Source organism: Melitaea cinxia, chromosome 9 (genome assembly GCF_905220565.1).
Source record: "Melitaea cinxia chromosome 9, ilMelCinx1.1, whole genome shotgun sequence".
NCBI classification, from domain to species: domain Eukaryota; kingdom Metazoa; phylum Arthropoda; class Insecta; order Lepidoptera; family Nymphalidae; genus Melitaea; species Melitaea cinxia.
In genome coordinates, this window is record NC_059402.1 from 10,846,143 (window position 1) to 10,867,787 (window position 21,645).

At 31.7% G+C, this 21,645-nt stretch overlaps 1 protein-coding gene across 1 annotated transcript in view; it reads right to left on the reverse strand.

The window, feature by feature from the left end:
• Positions 1-21,645, reverse strand: part of LOC123656133 (arf-GAP with coiled-coil, ANK repeat and PH domain-containing protein 2) — a 24,470-nt gene extending 2,825 nt beyond the window's left edge. Inside the window, exons 1-15 of the mRNA XM_045591842.1 lie at positions 21,593-21,645; positions 21,378-21,494; positions 20,208-20,381; positions 19,266-19,350; positions 19,053-19,196; positions 12,380-12,475; positions 8,320-8,579; positions 7,472-7,588; positions 7,143-7,301; positions 5,297-5,403; positions 4,272-4,360; positions 3,026-3,120; positions 1,961-2,104; positions 1,593-1,663; positions 5-93 (exon numbers count right to left, since the gene is read on the reverse strand). Coding sequence (XP_045447798.1) covers positions 5-93; positions 1,593-1,663; positions 1,961-2,104; positions 3,026-3,120; positions 4,272-4,360; positions 5,297-5,403; positions 7,143-7,301; positions 7,472-7,588; positions 8,320-8,579; positions 12,380-12,475; positions 19,053-19,196; positions 19,266-19,350; positions 20,208-20,381; positions 21,378-21,494; positions 21,593-21,645 — 1,800 coding nt within the window. The remainder of the gene's footprint in view (positions 1-4; positions 94-1,592; positions 1,664-1,960; positions 2,105-3,025; positions 3,121-4,271; positions 4,361-5,296; positions 5,404-7,142; positions 7,302-7,471; positions 7,589-8,319; positions 8,580-12,379; positions 12,476-19,052; positions 19,197-19,265; positions 19,351-20,207; positions 20,382-21,377; positions 21,495-21,592) is intronic.

A 21,645-nucleotide genomic window follows, 5' to 3' on the forward strand; every position in this document is an offset into this window, starting at 1 on the left:
GCGCCAGGCGCAGCGCCCGGCGCGGCGCCAGCTCGCCGCCCACCAGCAACACGCCGTCCGCCTCCACGGCCTCCGATGTGGAGCTCTCCGACGCTACCACATTATAAGTTTTAAACTTTCACGACACTATGAACACTTCTGATTCTAAGGGACCTACCGCGGTTGTTATTTTGAAACTTCCGACATTTTTTTAAAATATATATTAGTAATACACATCCATGGGCTTTTGAACCCATGACCTTTTTTATTTCTTAAACATGTAATTTTATTAAATCAAGGTAGGCGTTACTCAGCAACATCATTGTTTAAGTAAGACTAACTTAGTGTCTCCAACAGAGTCGTGAGTCCACCGACCGGTTCTTATTCTAACGTATGATACAAGTTTTATTTATTATTATTTTTTATTTTATTTTATTTTTTTTTTGTTTTTTTTTTTTTGTTTTTTATTACAAAAAAAACTTTCGACATAAATTATATCTCGATATTACCCGATACTCCGTGACTGTGAGTCACCCGCGACCGTGGCGCTTGCAAAGACGCCAGAATATCGGGAATTTCAAAATAATAATAATAGCGGTATGTCCCGTAGGACCAAAAGTGATTACAAAATTACATTTTATTACCATTACCACCTCTAATGTTAACGTATCTATCGGGAACCGCGAATTTTAAATTGGTTCAAAATACGAACGTATTTATTATATATTTAACCATAATCAAATCACAGCAAGCTCCGTACAAAGTTTATGGATTAAATATATTTGTAGTTCTTAATATAGTAGTAATATACTAATATTGACTGAAGTCTTAAATAAGTAAATGTGTATAATATCACCCTCTTTTTCTCTTTCTTTTATCAAAATAAAGCATAAAATATAAATTTTTCTTATAGTACAAAGGTGGCAAACAAGCATTTGGTCCGCCTACTGTACTGTATCCTATGGATGCCTGCAACACCAGGACCATTGCTACTTGCTACCTTACTTTACACTCAACTGTTGTGTCCCTGTGATGAGTAGGGTGTAAGGATCATCTGTAACGTTGAGGTACTACCTCAGTTGGGCTGCTCCAAATTTCAAGCAATATATTTCTTAACATTTTTGAATATCATATCAAAAATTGACCGCTCCAGCGGGATTCGAACCCGCGTCTCCGACTGACCGTGTCGGCGCTCTAGCCAATTAAGCTATGGAACGATGTACCCGCTAGAGCGAAATTTTTGATATGATGATTTTTATTTTCGGTTTAAGCGAACCGTGGCGCCGTCTATAGTGAGTTCTTTACAGAGACTCGTAACTATTCAAAGTTTCATATTACAATGAAAATCTTTGACAGGAGACGACACCATGCTATTTTTAATATGTACGATTTTTGTGTTACCCACACATTAGGAATTCTAATATATTTCTTGCTCGGTCTACCTCATCACATAGTTAATTGGGTTAGCTTCGCTTTTGTTTAGTTTTTGACACGACATATCTGATTTTGCCTTTAACGGTTTTTATTATTAACCCAAATAATTAGAATACACCATTGAACATACGTAAGCGATGAAACCAATAAATTATATAATATTATAGGTAATAACATACCACTAGAGTTGCTATTGACGTCACTCTTCTCGTCCTTTATAGTTTCCGGTACCGCAGGTGCGGTACGTACTCTATAAAACACATTCAGGTATTATTATTATTATTATTATTTACATATTTTTTTTTAACAATCAAATGCAAGAGTTATCAAATTTACGAAAAGTACAAAATATTCAGTATTTTTGGACTAAAATACAATATTTTAAGTCGTCTATTTAAAGGTATACACAACTCTTATATTTACAAATTTAGCACACGTTATTCTGTAGTTTAGGATTGATAACTAAAAGTTTAATCAATTTTTCACTGTCCAAAATTGTTCTATTTTTACATAATAATATTATTTATTTATAAGATAGCAAGCTGACCTCCGCCTGGCTCGTCGAACGGACCACCGTCTGCCATTTCTTAAAGGCGACTCTTGTATGGAGTCTGTCATTATAGTATTCACTATGTTTTTCACAAATTCGAGCTTAACATATTTGGCTCTAATCCATGCTTCTCGAACTGACCTGTAAATATTACAAAAATTATAATTATTACTACGTATTATGCAAATAACAATAAGTATAAAAATTATGTGGTGTCATTGGACACGAGGTAGGAACGAAGTTCCTTCGGATAGTATAGAAGCAACACAATTTGAAGAAAAAAAAAAAAAATGTTGAATTTCATATATATTTTCTAGTTCTTGATTTAAAAATAAAAATATTTTATTTTGTTGATTGGTTTTTAATTAAATACATAAAAGTATTTAGGAAATTTAGTATTTTAGAAAACAACAAATACCATAAAATAAAATAAATCAAATAAAATAATAATAATAATAATTCAAACTATTAAGTGAAATAAAAAAACATAACTATGTCTTTTTTGTCGACAGTATAAACTTACATAAATAAATTAAAAAAAAATTACTAGTAATATTTTAGTTTTACAAACGTCATATTATACAGTCGTGTGACTGATATTACGTCACTTCCGTTATATATTTTTCTTACTGTTTTAGTATAACATTTTTTTCAGTTCAGTCACCCAGCCAAATGTCAAGCCTGCCGTAAGGAACTTCGTTCCAATATAATATGTTAAAATAAGGGCTGTTAGCGATTTATTAAAAAATAAAAAGGAACTATTTTAAAATAATTTAACCAAATAAATATTTCAACAAAAATGTCAACAATGATCATTAAAGGAATAAAAAAATTCTTAGCAAATTTAAAGAAGCTGAGAGCCAGATACAAATTTCAGACATTTTGTAAACTTAATGACTACTGTATACTACTGACCTTGACAAAACTAACACAATATTTTTGCCAAATATATTCCTTCCTCCTAAAGTATACAAGAATGCATTTAAATTTAATAATTTTTATTTATATGAGAGCAGTAACAATAGCAAGTATAAATGTTTGGGGTCAGTAAAAATGCCTTACGTCTCACAGTCCGGAGTGGCCCTTGTTACAGTTGTGCCTTCTGTATTTGCTTCGTATATTAAATTTACTACTTTGTTACCTAATTCTGCCATTACCTGTAACAAAAATGTATAAAAAAAAACATATTTTATACTCATCGTACACATTTTTACACATTATCTATACAAATAAAAAAAATTGGAGTGTCTGCTTGTATTATTAAAATGACCACTTTATACTATTTATTTATTTACTAGGATTACCAACAGAAATTACAACAATAAAACAAAAAGAATTATAATACATAATTGATTAAAGAAGTTTAATTGTATTTCTTATTAAAGGTAGTCACAACATGCAATAATCATACCAAATGCATATATACCTATGGGTTGGACAATTTTTGTCTCTTTGTCTGTCTGTCTGTTTGTTCCGGCTTATCTCTCAAGCGGCTGGACCGATTTTGACGGGAATTTTACTGGCAGATAGCTGATATATTAAGGAGTAACATAGGTTACTTTTATTTTAGAAATTTATTTTTTACAAAGTTGCGAGCACAGCTAGTATAGCTAGCTCTAATACATAAAATTCTCGTGTCGCGGTGTTTGTAGTTAAACTCCGCCGAAACGGCTTGAAAGTTAGGGTTGAATGTATTTTTCAATGCTGAATCATAATAAAATAAAAATATAAATTATGTAAAAGATAAATTAAAAAAATTTAGGAAAGGGTCACCCTTATATAAAAATAGATGTTCGATTCTCAGACCTACCCAATATGCACACAAAATTTCATAAAAATCGGCCAGCTGTTTCGGTAGGAAATTGATAATATGTCAAGCCGTTACAAATAACAAAAAAGAAATAACTAAAAATGCAACATGATGAGCAGTGTGTCTAATAATTAAGCGTTAGGTTATCCGGAACGAAATATATACAAAATTTGTAGCTAGAGCTACCTTTAAGTTTTGTTTACAATCTCTTATCTGATCCAGCAAACCTTGTGCCGCCAAATTTTTTTTTTTTTCGTTATTAATGTGATGAGTAAATTATATTGATTAATTTTTAATTTTCTTTCGCACAAACTTTATTTTGATAATAAAGAACAATTTTTTTTATTCAATTCGGTGTATTCGTTTTGAAGTTATACGTATACATACATTTCGGCGAGACATCTTTATTTATACACATGAGTGGCGTACAATCGAGTATAAATAAATAAATAAAAAATATCGCTAATTATTCAAGTTTAAATTAACGCGTAAGCTGACCTTAATAATATCTGGTTCCCAATCGTCTAGAGTTAGTGACCTCACTTTACTGACGTGGACGCCGAGAGAGCGATGTATACCCGAACATTCTGTGATAAAAAACATAATATACGATGTATATAATATTTAAATAAATTAGTAGTGTATAAGTAAAAAAAAAAAAAACAAAAAGTAACAATAGTGTTGTACGATTAGCTTATAATAATAAATAATTGTGTTTCCTTGTAAACGAAAAAAAAAAACGACTTCAATTACTTCAACAAGTAATACAATATATATTTCGAAAAGTACTTGTTAGATCTCAATTAAATTTAAATGGGACCGCATGACACGCACCACCTTTCGATTAAAAACTTTCTTTCGACAAAAACTCTGAGGTAAAATACATAAAAAATACAATCAATACCCTTTTGTAAAGTCGGATAAAAACCATACAATTAGATAAGCATATGCCGTCATATTCATATGCTAATATGACGACTTTATAATATTTTTGTATATGCGATTGCTAGCTTTGAAATACACAGGCCGAAGACGGGCAGCAGCGTCTTCGGTGCGACAAAGCCAGCACTGCGGTCACCAACCCGCCTGCCCAGCGTGGTGACTATGGGCAAAACACATGAGTTTACGCTATTTTTGGCGTAAACTTATGGAGGCCTATGTCCAGCAGTGGACTGTGATAGGCTGTGATGATGATGATGATGATGATGATGATATGCGATTATAATCTCATGTCTTAGTTATTATTACGAGTAATATAATTATAAGTTTCTTTCTAATACAAGTCATAACGACTATCCTATTGACGCAGTTTACAGTGCCTAAAATAGGAATTTTAGGGTTGTGGGTTCGATTTATACCTATAAATATTATACTTATAAAAAAAAAAAAAAAATTTTTTTGGCTTTTACCTAAAATACATGCATAAGTTGCGTACATTAGGAACAGACGACGGTGTGCATCTTAAACATATTTTTTTATGCAATAAAAATTGATAATATAATGAAAATAAAAGTAGTACGAACCTATACACAAGGTAATGCCGAGGTTAATACTCGCCCAGCGTGGGTTAGGACTGCCGCAATCGCAGCAGTAATTATTCCCTGGTATACTGAGTAACTGTTCCCATATCCTGAAAAATATACAAATCATATATATTAATACGCTAAGGTTAAGATGTTCGCCGCGTTTTTTAAAAAAAAAAACATCACAATTACTCCACATAAATTATATATCATTTTATAGATGATTGCTTGCTCTTTCGGCATCAAAAACTAAAAAATTTATTATTGCTTTTGTTTTTGCAAATTAATTAATTATTAAAATTATATATATGACGGCTTTCGACCGATGGCGAGATAACCATCCAACTGTTGGCTTTGAAATACACAGGCCGAAGACGGGCAGCAGCGTCTTCGGTGCGACAAAGCCAGCGCTGCGTTCACCAACCTACCTGAACTACCGAATCTACCCGAACGAACGAACTTATGGAGGCCTATGTCTAGCAGTGGACTGCGATAGGCTGAAGTGATGAGTGGATAATGATGGATATGTTTTAGTTTGACATGTAGCTGATCAATAAAGTATGTCTTCTTTTCATTTTTTAATCAATATTAAATAAATAATCTATGCAAAGATCTTATACAATTTAAGTTTTTTTTTTTTTTTTTTTTTAAATAAGTGTTACTCATCATTATCCATAATTATACTCTTTTTTTTACGTGGGGAAAATCCATCATGGACACCCTCCGGTTGGGGGGGCTCGGAGGGGATTCAGACTCTTACTGAATAAAAACCACCACGTGTGTTCTGCCGAACGCCTATGTGGCGGGATCCCAAGGACGCTATGAGCTCTTTCGCAATCTACTCACACATTAATATTAGTCAACCTTTGTGAGTCAAGAAAACATTTTTTTTTTTGAGTAAGATAATAATATAAAGAGAAAAATATGTTTTTTTTTTTTTATGTCACTAGGTCGGCAAACAAGCGTACGGCTCACCTGATGGTAAGCGATTACCGTAGCTTATAGACGCCTGCAACACCAGAGGCATCGCAAGCGCGTTACCGACCCAATCCCCAATCCCCCCAGGAGCTTTGGTCACCTTACTCACCAACAGGAACACAATACTGCTTGAAAACAGTATTATTTTGCTGTGATCTTCTGTAAGGTCGAGGTACTACCCCAGTCGGGCTGCTCCATATTTTGAGCAGGAAATTCCTGCTGTGCCCTACCTCAGTTAGTAATATGTATATTGATATCGATATAATAAAAGAAAAATAAAGTAAGTACCGACTAAGTTGAACAGTCGACTCTGAGTCAAGGTCGAGGATAAAAATCTAGTCCATCTTAATTTTATAATACTCTATTCGTTAATATAATTATCTTGTAATCGGATCGGATCGGATTTATTTGGGTATGTGCTTGAATTGTTTTTGATGTTTTTTTTTTTTTTTATATATGATAAGGTCGGCAACCAAGGGTACGGGTCACCTGATGGTAAGCGGTTACCATAGCCGAACTGAAACACTACTCCCGACCCTGTGCATGAGCTCCGGCCACCTTTAGCCCACAGGAACACAACATTACTTGTGTGCAGTGTTATCACGTGTGTATACGTGTGTGCCAGTATCGCAATTGATCTTCTTCATGATCTGCGTGTCATATGTGTGTGTGTGTGTGTGTGTGTGTGTGTGTGTGTGTGTGTGTGTGTGTGTGTGTGTGTGTGTGTGTGTTTCTGTACGCGCGCGTGTGTGTGTGGGTGTGTGTTTCTGTACGCGCGCGCGTGTGTGTGTGTGTGTTTGTGTACGCGCGCGTGTGTGTGTGTGTGTGTGTGTTTTTGTTTGTGTTTTTATATGTGCGTGTGTCGCACCTGATCTTCTTCATAGCATGAGTATCTGGCACGAGTACAAGTTGCGAGTCGGATGTGTCGCGGCTTTGTCCCTGCTGGATGGCAGAGCGGATACCGTTTTGTAGCGCAGACACCCATGCGCTTAGCATATCCTCAGAGTCCGCCTGCAGCATGTGGCTCCTAAAACAGAGAACATATTAAATAAATAAAAAACATAGACGCCTTACATTCAACGGCCCTCATCAACCATAAGTTGTGATTTAGTTGTGGAAGAGAAGCAGGACCTAAGGGCCTTTGCGCTAAGTTTTAAATTAATGATATAATCTAGTAAATAAAATTAATATATTTACTTGGAAGGAGACAAAACTTCGAAGCAGAACCGCCGCTCGCCGTCGAGCACGGGCTTCACCGTACATAGCCTCAAGTCCTCCTCCATTACTGTTACATTGAGTTCGCCTGTTCTTTTCCTATAATAAAAAGAAATTAAGACAATTATAATACAACATACATTGTTCGTCTATACAAAAAATTAAATTTCGAGTGTCTGTTTGTAATATTATAATAAGCGCTTTTTACTAAATGCATATAGATGTATACACGATACATACACCAAAATATCATTTTTCTATAATTTTTGTCTGTCTGTCTGTTTGTTTGTTCCGGCTAATCGCTGCAACAACTGGACCGATTTTGACGGGGCTTTCACTGGCAGATAGCTGATATCGTAGAGTAATTTACGCTACTTTTATTTTAGAAATTTATTTATTTTATAACTGCGAACTGAAAAATAACTTTTTAGAAAAGACAGTATAGGTCTATAAGAGTAAGGATATATCTGCCTTCAAAATATAAACTCAAATTTCATTTTGAAAAAATGATAACATAATAAGTACCAGCATCTTGCCCCGGCTTCGCACGGGTATTAAACAATAATTTTTAAAATATAAAATAGCCTAAGTCGCCTACGGACAGTGTAGCTTTCAAACAGTGAAAGAATTTTTCAAATCGGTTCAATCATTTCGGAGCCAATTCGATGCAAAAAAACAAACAATCAAATCTTTCCTCTTTATAATATTAGTAAAGATAATTTAACAAACAAATATAGTGCATATTACGTTAATTTCGAAGACCCTGACCATCGTTCACGTCCCACTTAACCAGCCTTCAAGCTGTAGCGTGACGAACAGTAAACACTCACCTATACACGAGACGATTATCGTACAAATAGAACCATCTACGATTCCAAGTCTTGAACGCGTTCGACGTCCTTTTGAAGAGGTAGCCCTGCATTCTTGGCAAATTCTTCAAACAGGGCGTACTCAACAGTCCATCCTTACTGTCGCCCTCTGTTGGCACCGATTTACAACTCGGTAGAACAGTGTCTTTGCTATTAACTATTGTGTGTCGATTCTCCATCTCCTTGTCGAGTATTTTTGTATCGTTACGCATTGTTGCAACCTGCAATGCACCAATTAATTAATAGCTGGCATTAAATCGCTAGCTATTAATAATACTTTCTTAATAAGTCCATGATATGATGATTAGGATTTGTAAATTTTTGCGCTATTTTAATTAATAACAGCACATTTTTCAGGGTATTGATTATATGTGTTCAAGTTATCATGCGATTGGAATGCTTTCATGTTAGTAATTAATTTATGTACGTCTACACAAGTAGTTGCGGACGACAAGGAGCTTGGAGCGTGGAATTAGTCATATTTTTAGTTAGTAAAGCGACTTTCTAAACAAACGATTCGTTATGTAATTTCGCTTATTGCTTCACGACACCTTTCAAAAGTCAAGTGTAACAGATTGCTTGTGACATTTAAGTAAAATCTATACACTTCTTAAATAACGATGCTACGTTGTATTTTTTATATACTAAAATATGAACTAGAAGTAAATCCTTAAGAATGATATAGGTACTTAATTTATTTGATTTATAAACACATATTTGTTTGAAACTGACAGCAGGAAAAATTAAAATTACAGCTATGAATGGAACCAAAATTCAAGCAAATAAATCTTATCCGACGTTTATATAATTGCAGTATCACCTATTACTAGTTTTAATACATACCAATATATATATAAATATTAATTATTCTTATATTTTTATATTTTAAACCCAAGTCCAGGATTTTTAAACAACTAATTCATTGTAATTCTATAGAGTAAAAAAATAATGTTTAAACACAATGGTCCCCATTCCCATGCTTGTCACGCAATGTCACGCTATGTACGATCCTCTATTGCGTGTCGTTTATGACCTATATTGTATATATTTAAAAAACTTAATTATATAATAGGTACAAATAGCACATTTCAACTTTCACTCCTCATTCTACTATTACGTGACCTCTCAAAAAGGAGTGTCATTATATTATATTCATTTTTCGCATGTTCCGATATAATTCCGAATAAACTCACCTATACCTACGTACGTAGGTATAGGTGAGTTTATTAAAACAGTTTTGTTTTTCATTGGTGTAATGCTGATACTATATAATAAATATAATATATAATATATGGACAAAAAATGTGTTTATTTACGACATCACATTAGAAACCTCTAAAACTATCTGTGGTCCTCTACTATATTATGCACGTTTTATACATATAAAAATTTACTAAAGAAAATCGCATCAAAACCGGAAGCGACTACCTATGTAGTGATAAAAAGCAAAGTCGTGTTAGTTACATCATTTATAATTCAAGACGGCTGGACCAATTTTTATAATATTGAATTGTTAAGATTTATCTTAGTCCGGAATAAGATAATAAGTATTAAAAACATTGGAAAATTGACGGAGAAAAAATAAAAGAAAAAAAATCCAATACAAAATGTTCATGGGTTTCGTAACTGTCAATCATTCATCCCGTCGATACGGTAAACTGTCCCCTCAAATTAAAAAACGTATTTAAATAAAGGTTCGAATCGACAAGTTATATCCACAATAATCAGATAATGGCGTATTTTATATTTTAAGAATTTAGAATAATGTCAGTAATGAAAAAGGATTGACATAATTATATATTGGTAGTCAAATATTTATGCGTCCGTTCAGAAATTTATTTTCTGTAAACAGCCTTTCTTCCAATAATTAATGCATTTTTCAACAGCGAAAAATATAGTATAAAATAAAATAAAACAAATAAACGCTTTACACTAACAAAATAAGACATTAATCATCATCATATATCATATTGGTATTTTGGTTATTCAATATAAATTTAGGAATCTAGACTAATATTAGAAAGCTGAAGCGTTTGTTTGTTTAAACGCGAAAATCTCAAGAACTACTCATTTCTAATTGAAAAATTATTTTTGTGTTTGATAGTTCGTTTTCCGAGGAAGGCTATACCTATATATTTTAGTAATAGATAAAATAATTCATTGTTACAACAAATATGCATTATTTTTATTATAATTATATGTATAGATTGTATTTAGTACCTGGATGACCGAGCTTAACTCGGTTTTTTTTGTAAGTCGTGTTTTTTGGAAATCTTGTTTAAATACGAATTACAAACTGATGAAACATGAATAATATTTTTTTTTCGATATTACCGACAATAATAAAAAAAGTTTGAATAATCAGTGAAAATAATCATGAAATAATCAGTATTTAAAAAAAATGACGAGTGCAATTAGAAAAAAAAGGGTGGGGGAATAATTGATCTGGAGACTTGTGGATTTAAACCGGAGTCTTCACGTTTCGGGACCTCCCGATTTCCCACCTGAGCAATTTTAACTTTATAGATGTTGGCTAAATTTTCCTTCATATTCTAATGATATTGTAGCAGTTTTTACTGCCTGAAAACAAGGATAAAACGACATATTCTAAAAATTAATCCTAGCTAGATCGATTTACCGCCGCCTAAACCCCAGGGCACCCTGCATACTAAATTTTATGAAAGTCGTTGGAGCCGTTTCCGATATTCAGATTATATATATAATATAAGTATTGCTCGTTATACATATAAGAGTTAGTAGTGTATAGTAGTGTAAGTTAGATAAAGTTTTTTACCTATCCTACTTATATGAAATAATAGTCACCGAAATGTTCATTATTGTCAAGACAAGGTTTATACAAAACTAGCGACCCGCTCCGGCTTCGCACGGGTATAAAATATAATTATAGCCTATGTCATTCACTGAAAAAATGATTAAAATCGATCCAGTAGTTTTGATTTATTCATTAGTGCCCGTGGCCCGCACGCGTTAACTTAGAGTAAAAGCCGGCCGGAACCGCCGCAAACGCTACGTACCGCGATTTTTAAATCTGTAATATCTTCGAAAATATTCATTTAAATCATATGCTGTAAAGGGCCATATAGATCTATATTAAATAAAAAATATATTTAAGGTATTTAATTGGATAAGGATTAATGCTGTATTGGTTAAAATCGCTTCGAAAATTAGCCATTATTTGTCGTAAAAAGTAAATGACAAAAAAAATGTTATTGTGGGATATCCATAAGAGATAGGTATATACCATCGCGGAGTTTTTTGTAGACCTTTTCAATGTGTACAATACTTAGTACATTATTTTGATAAATCTCGTAGGGTTCAGCCTGCGTTTGCAATTTAAGCGAAAAAAAATAATAATAATTTACGACATAACATTAGAAAACTCAAAAATAATAGTATTTCACCACTATTTAATGGATGTTATTATACATATAAATCTTCCTCTTGAATCAATCTATCTATTAAAAAGAACCGCATCAAAATCCGTTGCGTAGTTTTAAAGATTTAAGCGTACATACATGTGCAGGGACAGAGAAAGCGACTTTGTTTTATACTATGTAGTGATAAAGAAAAATTAAAAAAAATCGATGTAGTCACGAAAAAAATATACAGTAAGAAGTTCATGGGTAATCCAATTTTATTATAATTTTCACATACTACTAAATAGTATACTGTGAAATCTAACACAAATACATTAATTTGTAATCGTTTTTTTTTTTTTTTCTTCTTTATAATAGGATTACTAGTAACAATACTCCACAGCTTAACTCCATTTTGATTAACAAAATCCTTTGGAAAGATTACGATCGGATTCCAAAGATGTTTACGTTTATTTAATAAATGCTAACCAAATCTATCTTTTATATCTCAAGAGAAAAAGTCGAAAAAATTAATTATTATACTCCTCTTCTATAGAACTGTCTAAATGTTATCAAGGAAATTAACTTAACAAACCATATAAAATATCTGTACATAACACATATATAAGTTAGTTAGGTCTTACCTCGTCCGCCGTCGACTTGAGAAAAGGTTCCAAGTCCTCAGACAGATCGGCTCCCTGGTGGTGGTAAGTGCAGCAAGCTTGCAAATACGACAGGAACTGAAAAATCGCTAAAGTTATCTACACTCGGAATACACTGAGAAATCTATTTATTATCTCTCTGTGACTTGTCAAATGCTTGTTTTGTTATACACTTCGGACACGTATGACTTAATTAAATTATTATTCGTAAAGAAGTTTATCTAGCATGCGTCAATAAATAAATAAAAAATGATTACGCATTACTTGAAAATGAGTAGATTGATCAGACTTTTTTATTAATAAATTGTTTATTAATTAGTATAACAGTTATATTATTTTTATACAACTTATTATATTATTATAAACTTATGATTGAAAAAATGCTTTAATAATTACAAAATTCAGGAAGACAAGATTTTGATATAGAATGGATAAGAGATATATAATAGTAATAATAGTAAGATTGTAAATAAAATAACTTTGTCAATCTTTAAACTTATACTGTTATAATTAAATCAAAAAACCTACACGAGGAAAACCACACGTTCAATTAAAACTGATATCTAGTAATACTGGAAAATAGCAATATTTATTACAAGCGAGTAGAAAAATCTGAAACCTTACCTACTTATATTTAAGTCAGAATCATTTACCTAACAACAAATGTGTAAGACGCATAGTAGACGCAATAGTTTATAAATAAATACAACAGTGACGCACCTATTATAATTTTGAATTACGTATCACATACTAGCAGATAAAAAAAAAATCACAAACTAAAAAACCACTTCAGTAGTATATATTAAATAACAAATGGTATTAATAATAAGACGAAACTGTCGATGTCGCCTCGATGTAATTGCGCGGAGTATCAGACACACGCACAGCACAACCTTGCTGCGTTCGACGAAATCTATCAACTATTAAGCACTGATTCGCCGTAAGACTATCAATGACTAATAGACGATTATTCGATAAGGTATCGTATATCCTATAACGCTTACGTTTTGTTCTAAAAACTTTAATCGAAAAATCGACGATATATAACTATTTCGTTACAACACTAGATACAAAGTGTTAATAAAAAACTCATGGTTATATGTATTACGTGTGAACAAAAAATGTGTAATGATTTTTTTAACCTAGTAGTACATACGTAACTTCTACCATATAAAGTGCTTACTCACGAAACAGGGTACGGCAACTTTAATACGTTCTCATTTAATGCAATAAATGTAGTAATTTGGTTTGATTATGAATGAAACTAAAAATAATTAAAATGTACAAGCTGTAAATAGAAATATATTTATTGTTTAAATAATAACAACATAAGTATATCATATTACAAAATTCAATTTTTAGCTCAAAGAGAAACTATTATATTGTTTTATAAATCCGCATACATTCACCGGTACTGTACTTGAACATTTTTATACTAATTATAAATCATAATAAAGATACCGTTTGCACGGATCACAGGTTAAATAATGGGCTTAACATATTATATTATGAATTGAATATCTACAGAAATATATAATAAGAAAAAAAAAGGCCAAGCACATTATTTTTTATCTGTTAATGATAAAATGCAGTTTGACGATTTGAACACACTCGTATCAAGAATATCATGTTTAATAAATATTGTTGCATTAAACAGAAAGTAATGGCTACTCGGTAACTATCAACTAAATCGATAAATTTTGAACTACGTAACAGAACCACGCATGAAATAAAGTACAAGTAAAACATTTTTTTTGCAATAACCTCCTTTACTACAAAGATTTATATCTTCAATGACCGAGTAAATATAATGAGATTAACATACCTATACTGCGATACTATTCAACTAAAGAACTTATTTATTTCATTCTTTTCAACGCACTAATCTACAACAATTGTTGTTCGCAAACGAAAAAAAAACCGACTTCAATTACATCGACAAATAATACAGCGTAAGTTGACAAAAAAATAAATAAATAAATAAATAAACAAACGCACTAGTCGTCACTACAATTTTCGAGGGTTTCCCTCGATCCCTCTAGGATCTCATCATCAGATCCTGGTTTTCTTATCATGATACCATACTTGGGATATCTCCTTTTCAACAAAAAATAATTATCAAAATCGGTTCATAAACGAAAAAGTTATCCCCGAACATACATAATATATGTATATATAAACGATCGAATTGAGTACCTCCTCCTTTTTTGAAGTCGGTTAAAAAATATAGCATACATATTATAAAGTGTCAGTAAATTTTATCACATCAGAAAAAATTATAACGATAACTACATATTATTTTCTACAAAAAAAAAAAACAAGTCTATCAAAATGTCAAAAACAAGAAGCTAGGTAAAACGATTTAAGCCCAGTTTCCATGTTAAATTTTGAATAACATTTTTATCAAAGCTAGGGCCAAAGTAGGTAAGTTTCTGCTCAAAATATGGAGCAGCCCGACTGGGGAAGTACCTCGACCTTACAGATCACAGCTAAATAATACTGTTTTGAAACCGTTGTATTCCTGTTGGTGAGAAAGGTGACAAGAGCTCCTAGGGGGAATTGGGGATAGGTTCTGCAACGCGTTTGGAATGGTTCTGGTGTTGCACACGTCTATAAGCTACGGCAATCGCTTACCACCAGGTGAGCCGTATGCTTTTTTACCGACAAAACGAATCGTCTCTGAATACAGGAACCGGGCGTTGGTATACCTCTTTTTTTCCTACATTTCTATCGTATCGTTAAAAGCAAAAATATATTGTATCGTTAGAAGAAATTTTAAAGTGGGTGGAAATGGCTAAAAAAAATTTTTGTGTGTCTCGAATATTCATAATATAAATCCCTAATGTATTTTTCGAAGTTTCGCTAGAGAAGAAATAATTGACCGAATTTGTACCTGGTGCCCGGACCAGAAGTGTCGGGATAATAAATAGCCACCCACTTTGGACAAAGTTTCATTACAATAGTTCTTGCATTACAGAGTAACAAACATCCATCCATCCTCACAGTGAGATGTCAGTAGTAGGTTAGTAGAATCAACTTACCCTATAATATTTTTTTTTACAATTAAGTGATATACGAAACGTGTTATAAAGATAAATACTGGGCGTGAAACTATTGATATAAGCGTTATCTTCATTCGTTATTATTTATTCTTTGAAACACTATCGATAAACATCGAAAAACGAAGTTAATATTCAAACAAAAGAGAAGTAATTCGATAAATATTTTAGATTTCAATAAAATTTTAAGTATGCCCCTAGTTAGCCCTTAAGTTTTTTATTATATTCTTATTTTTCAGTTCATATAAAGAAAACTGGTTAAATTTAGTTTTTGCGTAATTTTTAATACAATATGAAGCCATTTAAGCAATTTAACAGGACGCAGTTAAGAAGAAAAACTATTATTTTGAATTCCTAATGATTTTACTTATTCAGGGACGATTATAAAATCATTATAAACCCATAATTCACTAACCAGTCAGGACATATGATTCAGCCACTGCTGGGTAAAAGTATCTTCTTCCATGGAGGAGAAGGAGTCGAGACATACTTCGGATCAAAAACAGAAAATGAATTCCTTGAATTTAATATTCTGTTGATGCATAAAACCTTTATCATATTGAGAACGATTTGAAGCGAATTGTGGCTACACATGTTCCAGATCAAAAGCTATAAACTCTTATTTGATTTTGCAAAAGCAAAGTTTTTGTATAAATGGTATAAGAACAGGCTTCATATACAACCTCTTTTAATTAACTCATGTATTACAAATCAAGCCGCACACCCGTGGGAAACAAATCCATTGATCGTACGCAGTTAAGTTACTACAAAGGTTTGAAATCGAAGAGACGTTTTTCAATGAAAAATATATATCTACAAACGACCTTTTAAATATTTAAGCTTCAGCCAAAAACATCTAAATAAAGGAAAAGTTGGCGAAGTGCTGCATAGTGGTACTCAGTTAGGTTGCGGGTTCGATCCTTATTCATGCATTTAATTCGACAGACAGGATAGATAATCGTTATGACGACACCCTACTGGGTGCCAATGAGAGTTAAGCGATAGAAGATCATCATTACAGCCTATACAGTCCACTGCTGGACATAGGCCTCCACAAGTTTACGCCAAAAATAACGTGAACTCATGTGTTTTGCCCATAGTCACCACGCTGAGCAGGCGGGTTGGTGACCGCAGGGCTGGCTTTGTCGCACCGAAGACGCTGCTGCCCGTCTTCGGCCTGTGTATTTCAAAACTAGCAGTTGGATGGTTATCCCGCCATCGGTCGGCTTTTTAAGTTCCAAGGTGGTACTGGAACTGTGCCTGTCGCCCCTACGATCGCCCCTTGATCCCCTAGTCACCTCTTACGACACCCACGGGAAGAGAGGGGTTGGCTATATTCTTTAGTACCGTAACCACACAGTACCGATAGAAGATAGTTTACATAAATTCAAAATAAAATATACGTTAAGTCGTGTTATTTTATTGTGCCAAAATCACGTATTTCTGATCGTTTTTCAATTGAAACTTGTTCAAGAATTATGTGGAAAAAGAAACGATAAGAACGCTATTTACAGAGCGAGATAGTTGCGTAGCCAATTACCTACATTCATTGTTGTACCACTGAGTCACGCGTTTCCGTCTCAATTATATAGCTTCGATTTACATTACATAAAGGTGTATTATTTATATGAACATCACTTTTACCATATCTATACTGTATATTACAAAGTGAAAATATTTGTTTAATTATTGAATTTAATATAACTGAAGGTATTTCAATTATTTTTTTACAGCATGAAAGTTAATACATCCAGGATATTCCAGGACCAAGAGTACTAAAAAAAATGTATTTTGTAACTCTTAGTAACGTAAAATAATCATAAATAATTAAACACAAATTTTAGTGAAACTAACTAGGTAGGTACATCGACAAAGACATCTTGTATCAAAATAATTGAGAAGAAACTTTGACTCGAATTTAAACGAAAACCACGATACCTCAAAATGGGTAAAATTATATTAATTACATTAGATGTTAAAGGCTAATAAAATTTTGACATAATGTACCAATAAAACAAAAAAAAAATGATTAAGACTAGTTAATTAAATTTATATATTAAATGGCTCAAGTTACAACAATACGTTATTAATGATAATTGAATTAGTTTATTTGATTATGAACGATTAAAACACTAACACATCGATTGCTAATTGTCAGCAATAAATCAAGAAAACACTCATGTTTACTAAAATACTATAAATAGAACACTATTAAAAATGTTGTATTTAATAAGAAGCGTGTCCGCCACAATCTTTACATGAACAGGATAGTGTGCCTCGTAATAATGTCAAGAAAATTATTCAAACACGTTAAACTTTTTTTGGGTCAATATTCGTATGAAAAAATATATATTATGTTTTTTCATTAGTATTTGTTCCTGGCCGATACTACTATATCGTGTCTTACTCCTAAAGGTTATCTGGAAGCAACCGAAATCTTTTAGCAATTAAATCGCATTTGTGCATTTTTTCTGTATTTTTACCGTACATTTTTGTTTGCTGCAGAACAAAGCACAAAAAAGGTAGAACATTTGAAACATAAAGCATAATTATTCCTTATGATCAATTTAAGTCACTGCTGAATCATCAAGTACCAAATTTATTTTTAAAAATCATTTGAGACTTATGAAAATTTGTTAAATAATCATTTGAGGCTTTTATACAGGACATGACTGAATTTATAATGTCTGAATCTTCAATTGAGTGACTTTTAACAAGAACTATTTAAGTTTCTTCAGATGTGATATTACTAACAAAAATCTACATTCCGAATCGGTTGTAAGTACACACAAACTATAAATAGATATATAATATAATTACGGTGCAGAATAACAATTCAGAAGTGGTGTTGCAGTTTACTTAAAAAAAAATGATTTATTTTTTTTATTTACATAGTGGTTAAACAAAAATTTATAAGGAAATTTTAACATTTTAGGGAACATTTTGTGTAACCACTAATAAATAGCAGTGAAACAATATGGAAGATTTAAATTAATTACATACCTTCTTTTTTAAATAAAGAAAAAGAGTTAGCCCAAAGGTATAAAATTTGCAAACTGCTACAGTACAGTTTTTTGGCTAATTTGAAATTAAATTTTCATAAATTGTATCTAACCTTGAATTAAATGAAACACTGCTCTTAATTGTCAATATTCATTATATTAACAACTAGTCGTTTGGTCAGGCAAATTATATTTACTAATACTAACTATACTCGTACATAAATCTTAAACATCTTTAAATATAATATCCCTATCTTAATGTAATACTGTCCTCATTATACTATCATTAATTTCTAGAAACAAAAATCTTTAGATTATTTGTCATTTATCTATGATATTTAAACTAATTGAAAATAAATGCTGCACACTCAATTTCCTCCAGATTTCAACTCTGTGTTTAAAGTCCTGGAACTCACAGCACAATTTGTCAATCACAAATGCCTAGACCTCAACAAACATCTGTAAATCTATACAAAGATCTACCGAGTGCAGGGATCTAACCACCACCACTAATGAATCAGCCACAATGACGACTGTGCCAAAATATTGTCAATGTTTTAGAATATGTAAATAAGGATAAATATAATAACTCACAGTAGCAAGTATCTCGTGCCTCTTCCGTGCTTGCAGCATCGTTATCTTCTGTACATGATCTAAAGCAGTGTGTCGAAAGCAAGACCGAGTTGCTAGTAAGAGATTCACTACTTCTTCCACATCGCTTGGTTTATGTCGAGATACCTGATAAATTTTTTGTTATTTAATTTTCTTTATAATAAGAACTAAATAAGTAAAAGAACTGAGAATTACCTGAGAATTTCGATTTAAAGCTAAGTCCAGATCATTTGAAATTTTATCAAAATGATGTTTGCTTTCCTTTACGCCCTTTATATCTCTGAAAAGAAAGGTTCATTAAATATATAATAAAAATATATTAGTCCACAACAACTGTAAAACACTGACTAAAACTTTAAGTATTAGGTACACTTCAAATCTATACAACTGATTACTTAGCATTAAACCATAAGGTGCAGCTAATAATCTGCACCTTATGGTTTAGCCTGCCTTAATTATAATCCAAAAGGAATGTCGGAAAAAAATGTACCCTATTTATTATTCTTGATCTTCCACTATTTACATGTGAGTTTCACGTGAAAGTAAACAAATAAATATATTAGTAAACAACTGTTTCGGAATTTATCGCAGTTTATTAAGTTTTTTAAAAGCATGACATTAGTCAGCTTGGTAGTTTCGGAGACTTAGCCATGTATATTTATACCAGTAACCATGGCCATGGGAGGAGAAAGGGGAGGTATTAGTAGGATGTTAAGTCTCTAATCTTATCTTCTAACATTGATTTGTATAATATAAATAGATAATTTTTCTTTACATTTAAATGTATTATTACTTAAAATATATGTTTCTTTGGAATATGTATATTTGAAAAGTAGTTTAAAAAGACTATAAACTTTTACTAAGAAAAATATTTAACCAGTTTTTTTTTTTTAATCTCCATGGTAAAGTTTACTAATTTCTTAATGATACTGTATAAAGTTTATTACTTAGCCAATGAACTTTAACATAAACAACTAGCTTCTTGTGTACACACAATCTATATATAAATTTCATTTCCTTGAAAATTTTTATTACATTATAAAAGTGTGGATTTATTATCATGTTTATCTTATCAAAAAAAAAAACTGACTTCAAAATGTTACATTATGTTTTTAAATATTACTAAATAATACATACACTTTGATGAAAGCTGTGAGATTCTTGAGTACGGTTCTAGAAGCCTGGTCTAATAGTATGGAGTGGAATTTAGTCATTTCCTGTAGTGCGTGGATCATACGGTTGAGAGCTGCTTGAACTGTTGCATCCTCCGAGAAAGACCCCGTCAGGTCCCATAGAGCATTTGTAAAAGTACTACAAAAAATAGATTCTAGTTATTACAGGTCTTTTTTTGTTAATTTTTAGAAGAGAGACTTATTTATATTATGAATAACCTCGTCTTGAGTCTCTTAGTACCTTTGAGTTTAATAGTTCCTATGTCGTAATTGGTGGTAGTTGTAATGTACCGAGTACATTATGAGAGTAATTTGAGTTTCAAGTAGAATAGTAATTTTTTTACCTGTATGTCAACGATTACTTACATAATTTTTTTTAATTGAAATTATAATTTGATAATTTGTTTAGTATGTTTGAATATCTTTAAAAAATATTATATCAAGGGCAATCCCAGACAAAAAAAAAAACAGAAGAATTCACTTTAAAATGTAGATATTATACAGATGAACAAAAAAAAAATAAAAAATTAAAAACTTCAGTAACAATACAAAGATAAACTTTTGCCTTTTATTCTCTAAATTTGAAAATAAACTAAGATTAAGTTTATTACATTATTTTTAATATTATTATTACTATTTAGTTGAGGATAATTACTAAATAAGCAAATAGTTTACCCACTTCCAAATGTTTAGTTTTGAATCAAACATGTGTGCTTTATTTTCCTTATGTTTATTCAACCCCTTGTAAAACTATTATTTGTTGTTGATAGTAAATTTAACTTGTAACTTATCTATTATTGATCAAAAGTGTAATTTCCCAAAATTTATGGGAGTAAAAAGTTTTAATGTTTTAAAAATTTGAGTAAATGATGATTATTATTTATTGGTATTTATTTGTTTAAATATACTTATTATTATATAGAAATATGAAAAACAATGTTACTTAAATAATATTATTAACTATATCAACAAATAATAAAGAGGACTTTGTGACCGCACATCAGTAACTACGGAACAAAAAAGTGTATGATGGTGGTTAATAAGAATAAAAAACATATGAAATCTTGACTAAAGTTCTCATACTTTTGTCTATTAGTAAATTAGGACAAATCAAAAAGAATATCAAAAAGCTTACCTTCTATGACTCATGTATGTTTTGCCCGTTTCGATCATAACAGAACAACTCTTTAGAACTTTGTCAAGCTTTTGTTCTAACGACTCGATACTGGCCTCTTCGGTTTCCAGCTGTTCTCTACAGTCATATAACATTAGGATCGATATATCACATAATAAACATAACACGTACGAAATTTCACTTTCTTAATACTAAACTTTCAATATTTATCTTACCTAAATTTTGGGGAATCTCTAAGGCATTCGTCAAAATCGATTAGCGGCTTCAT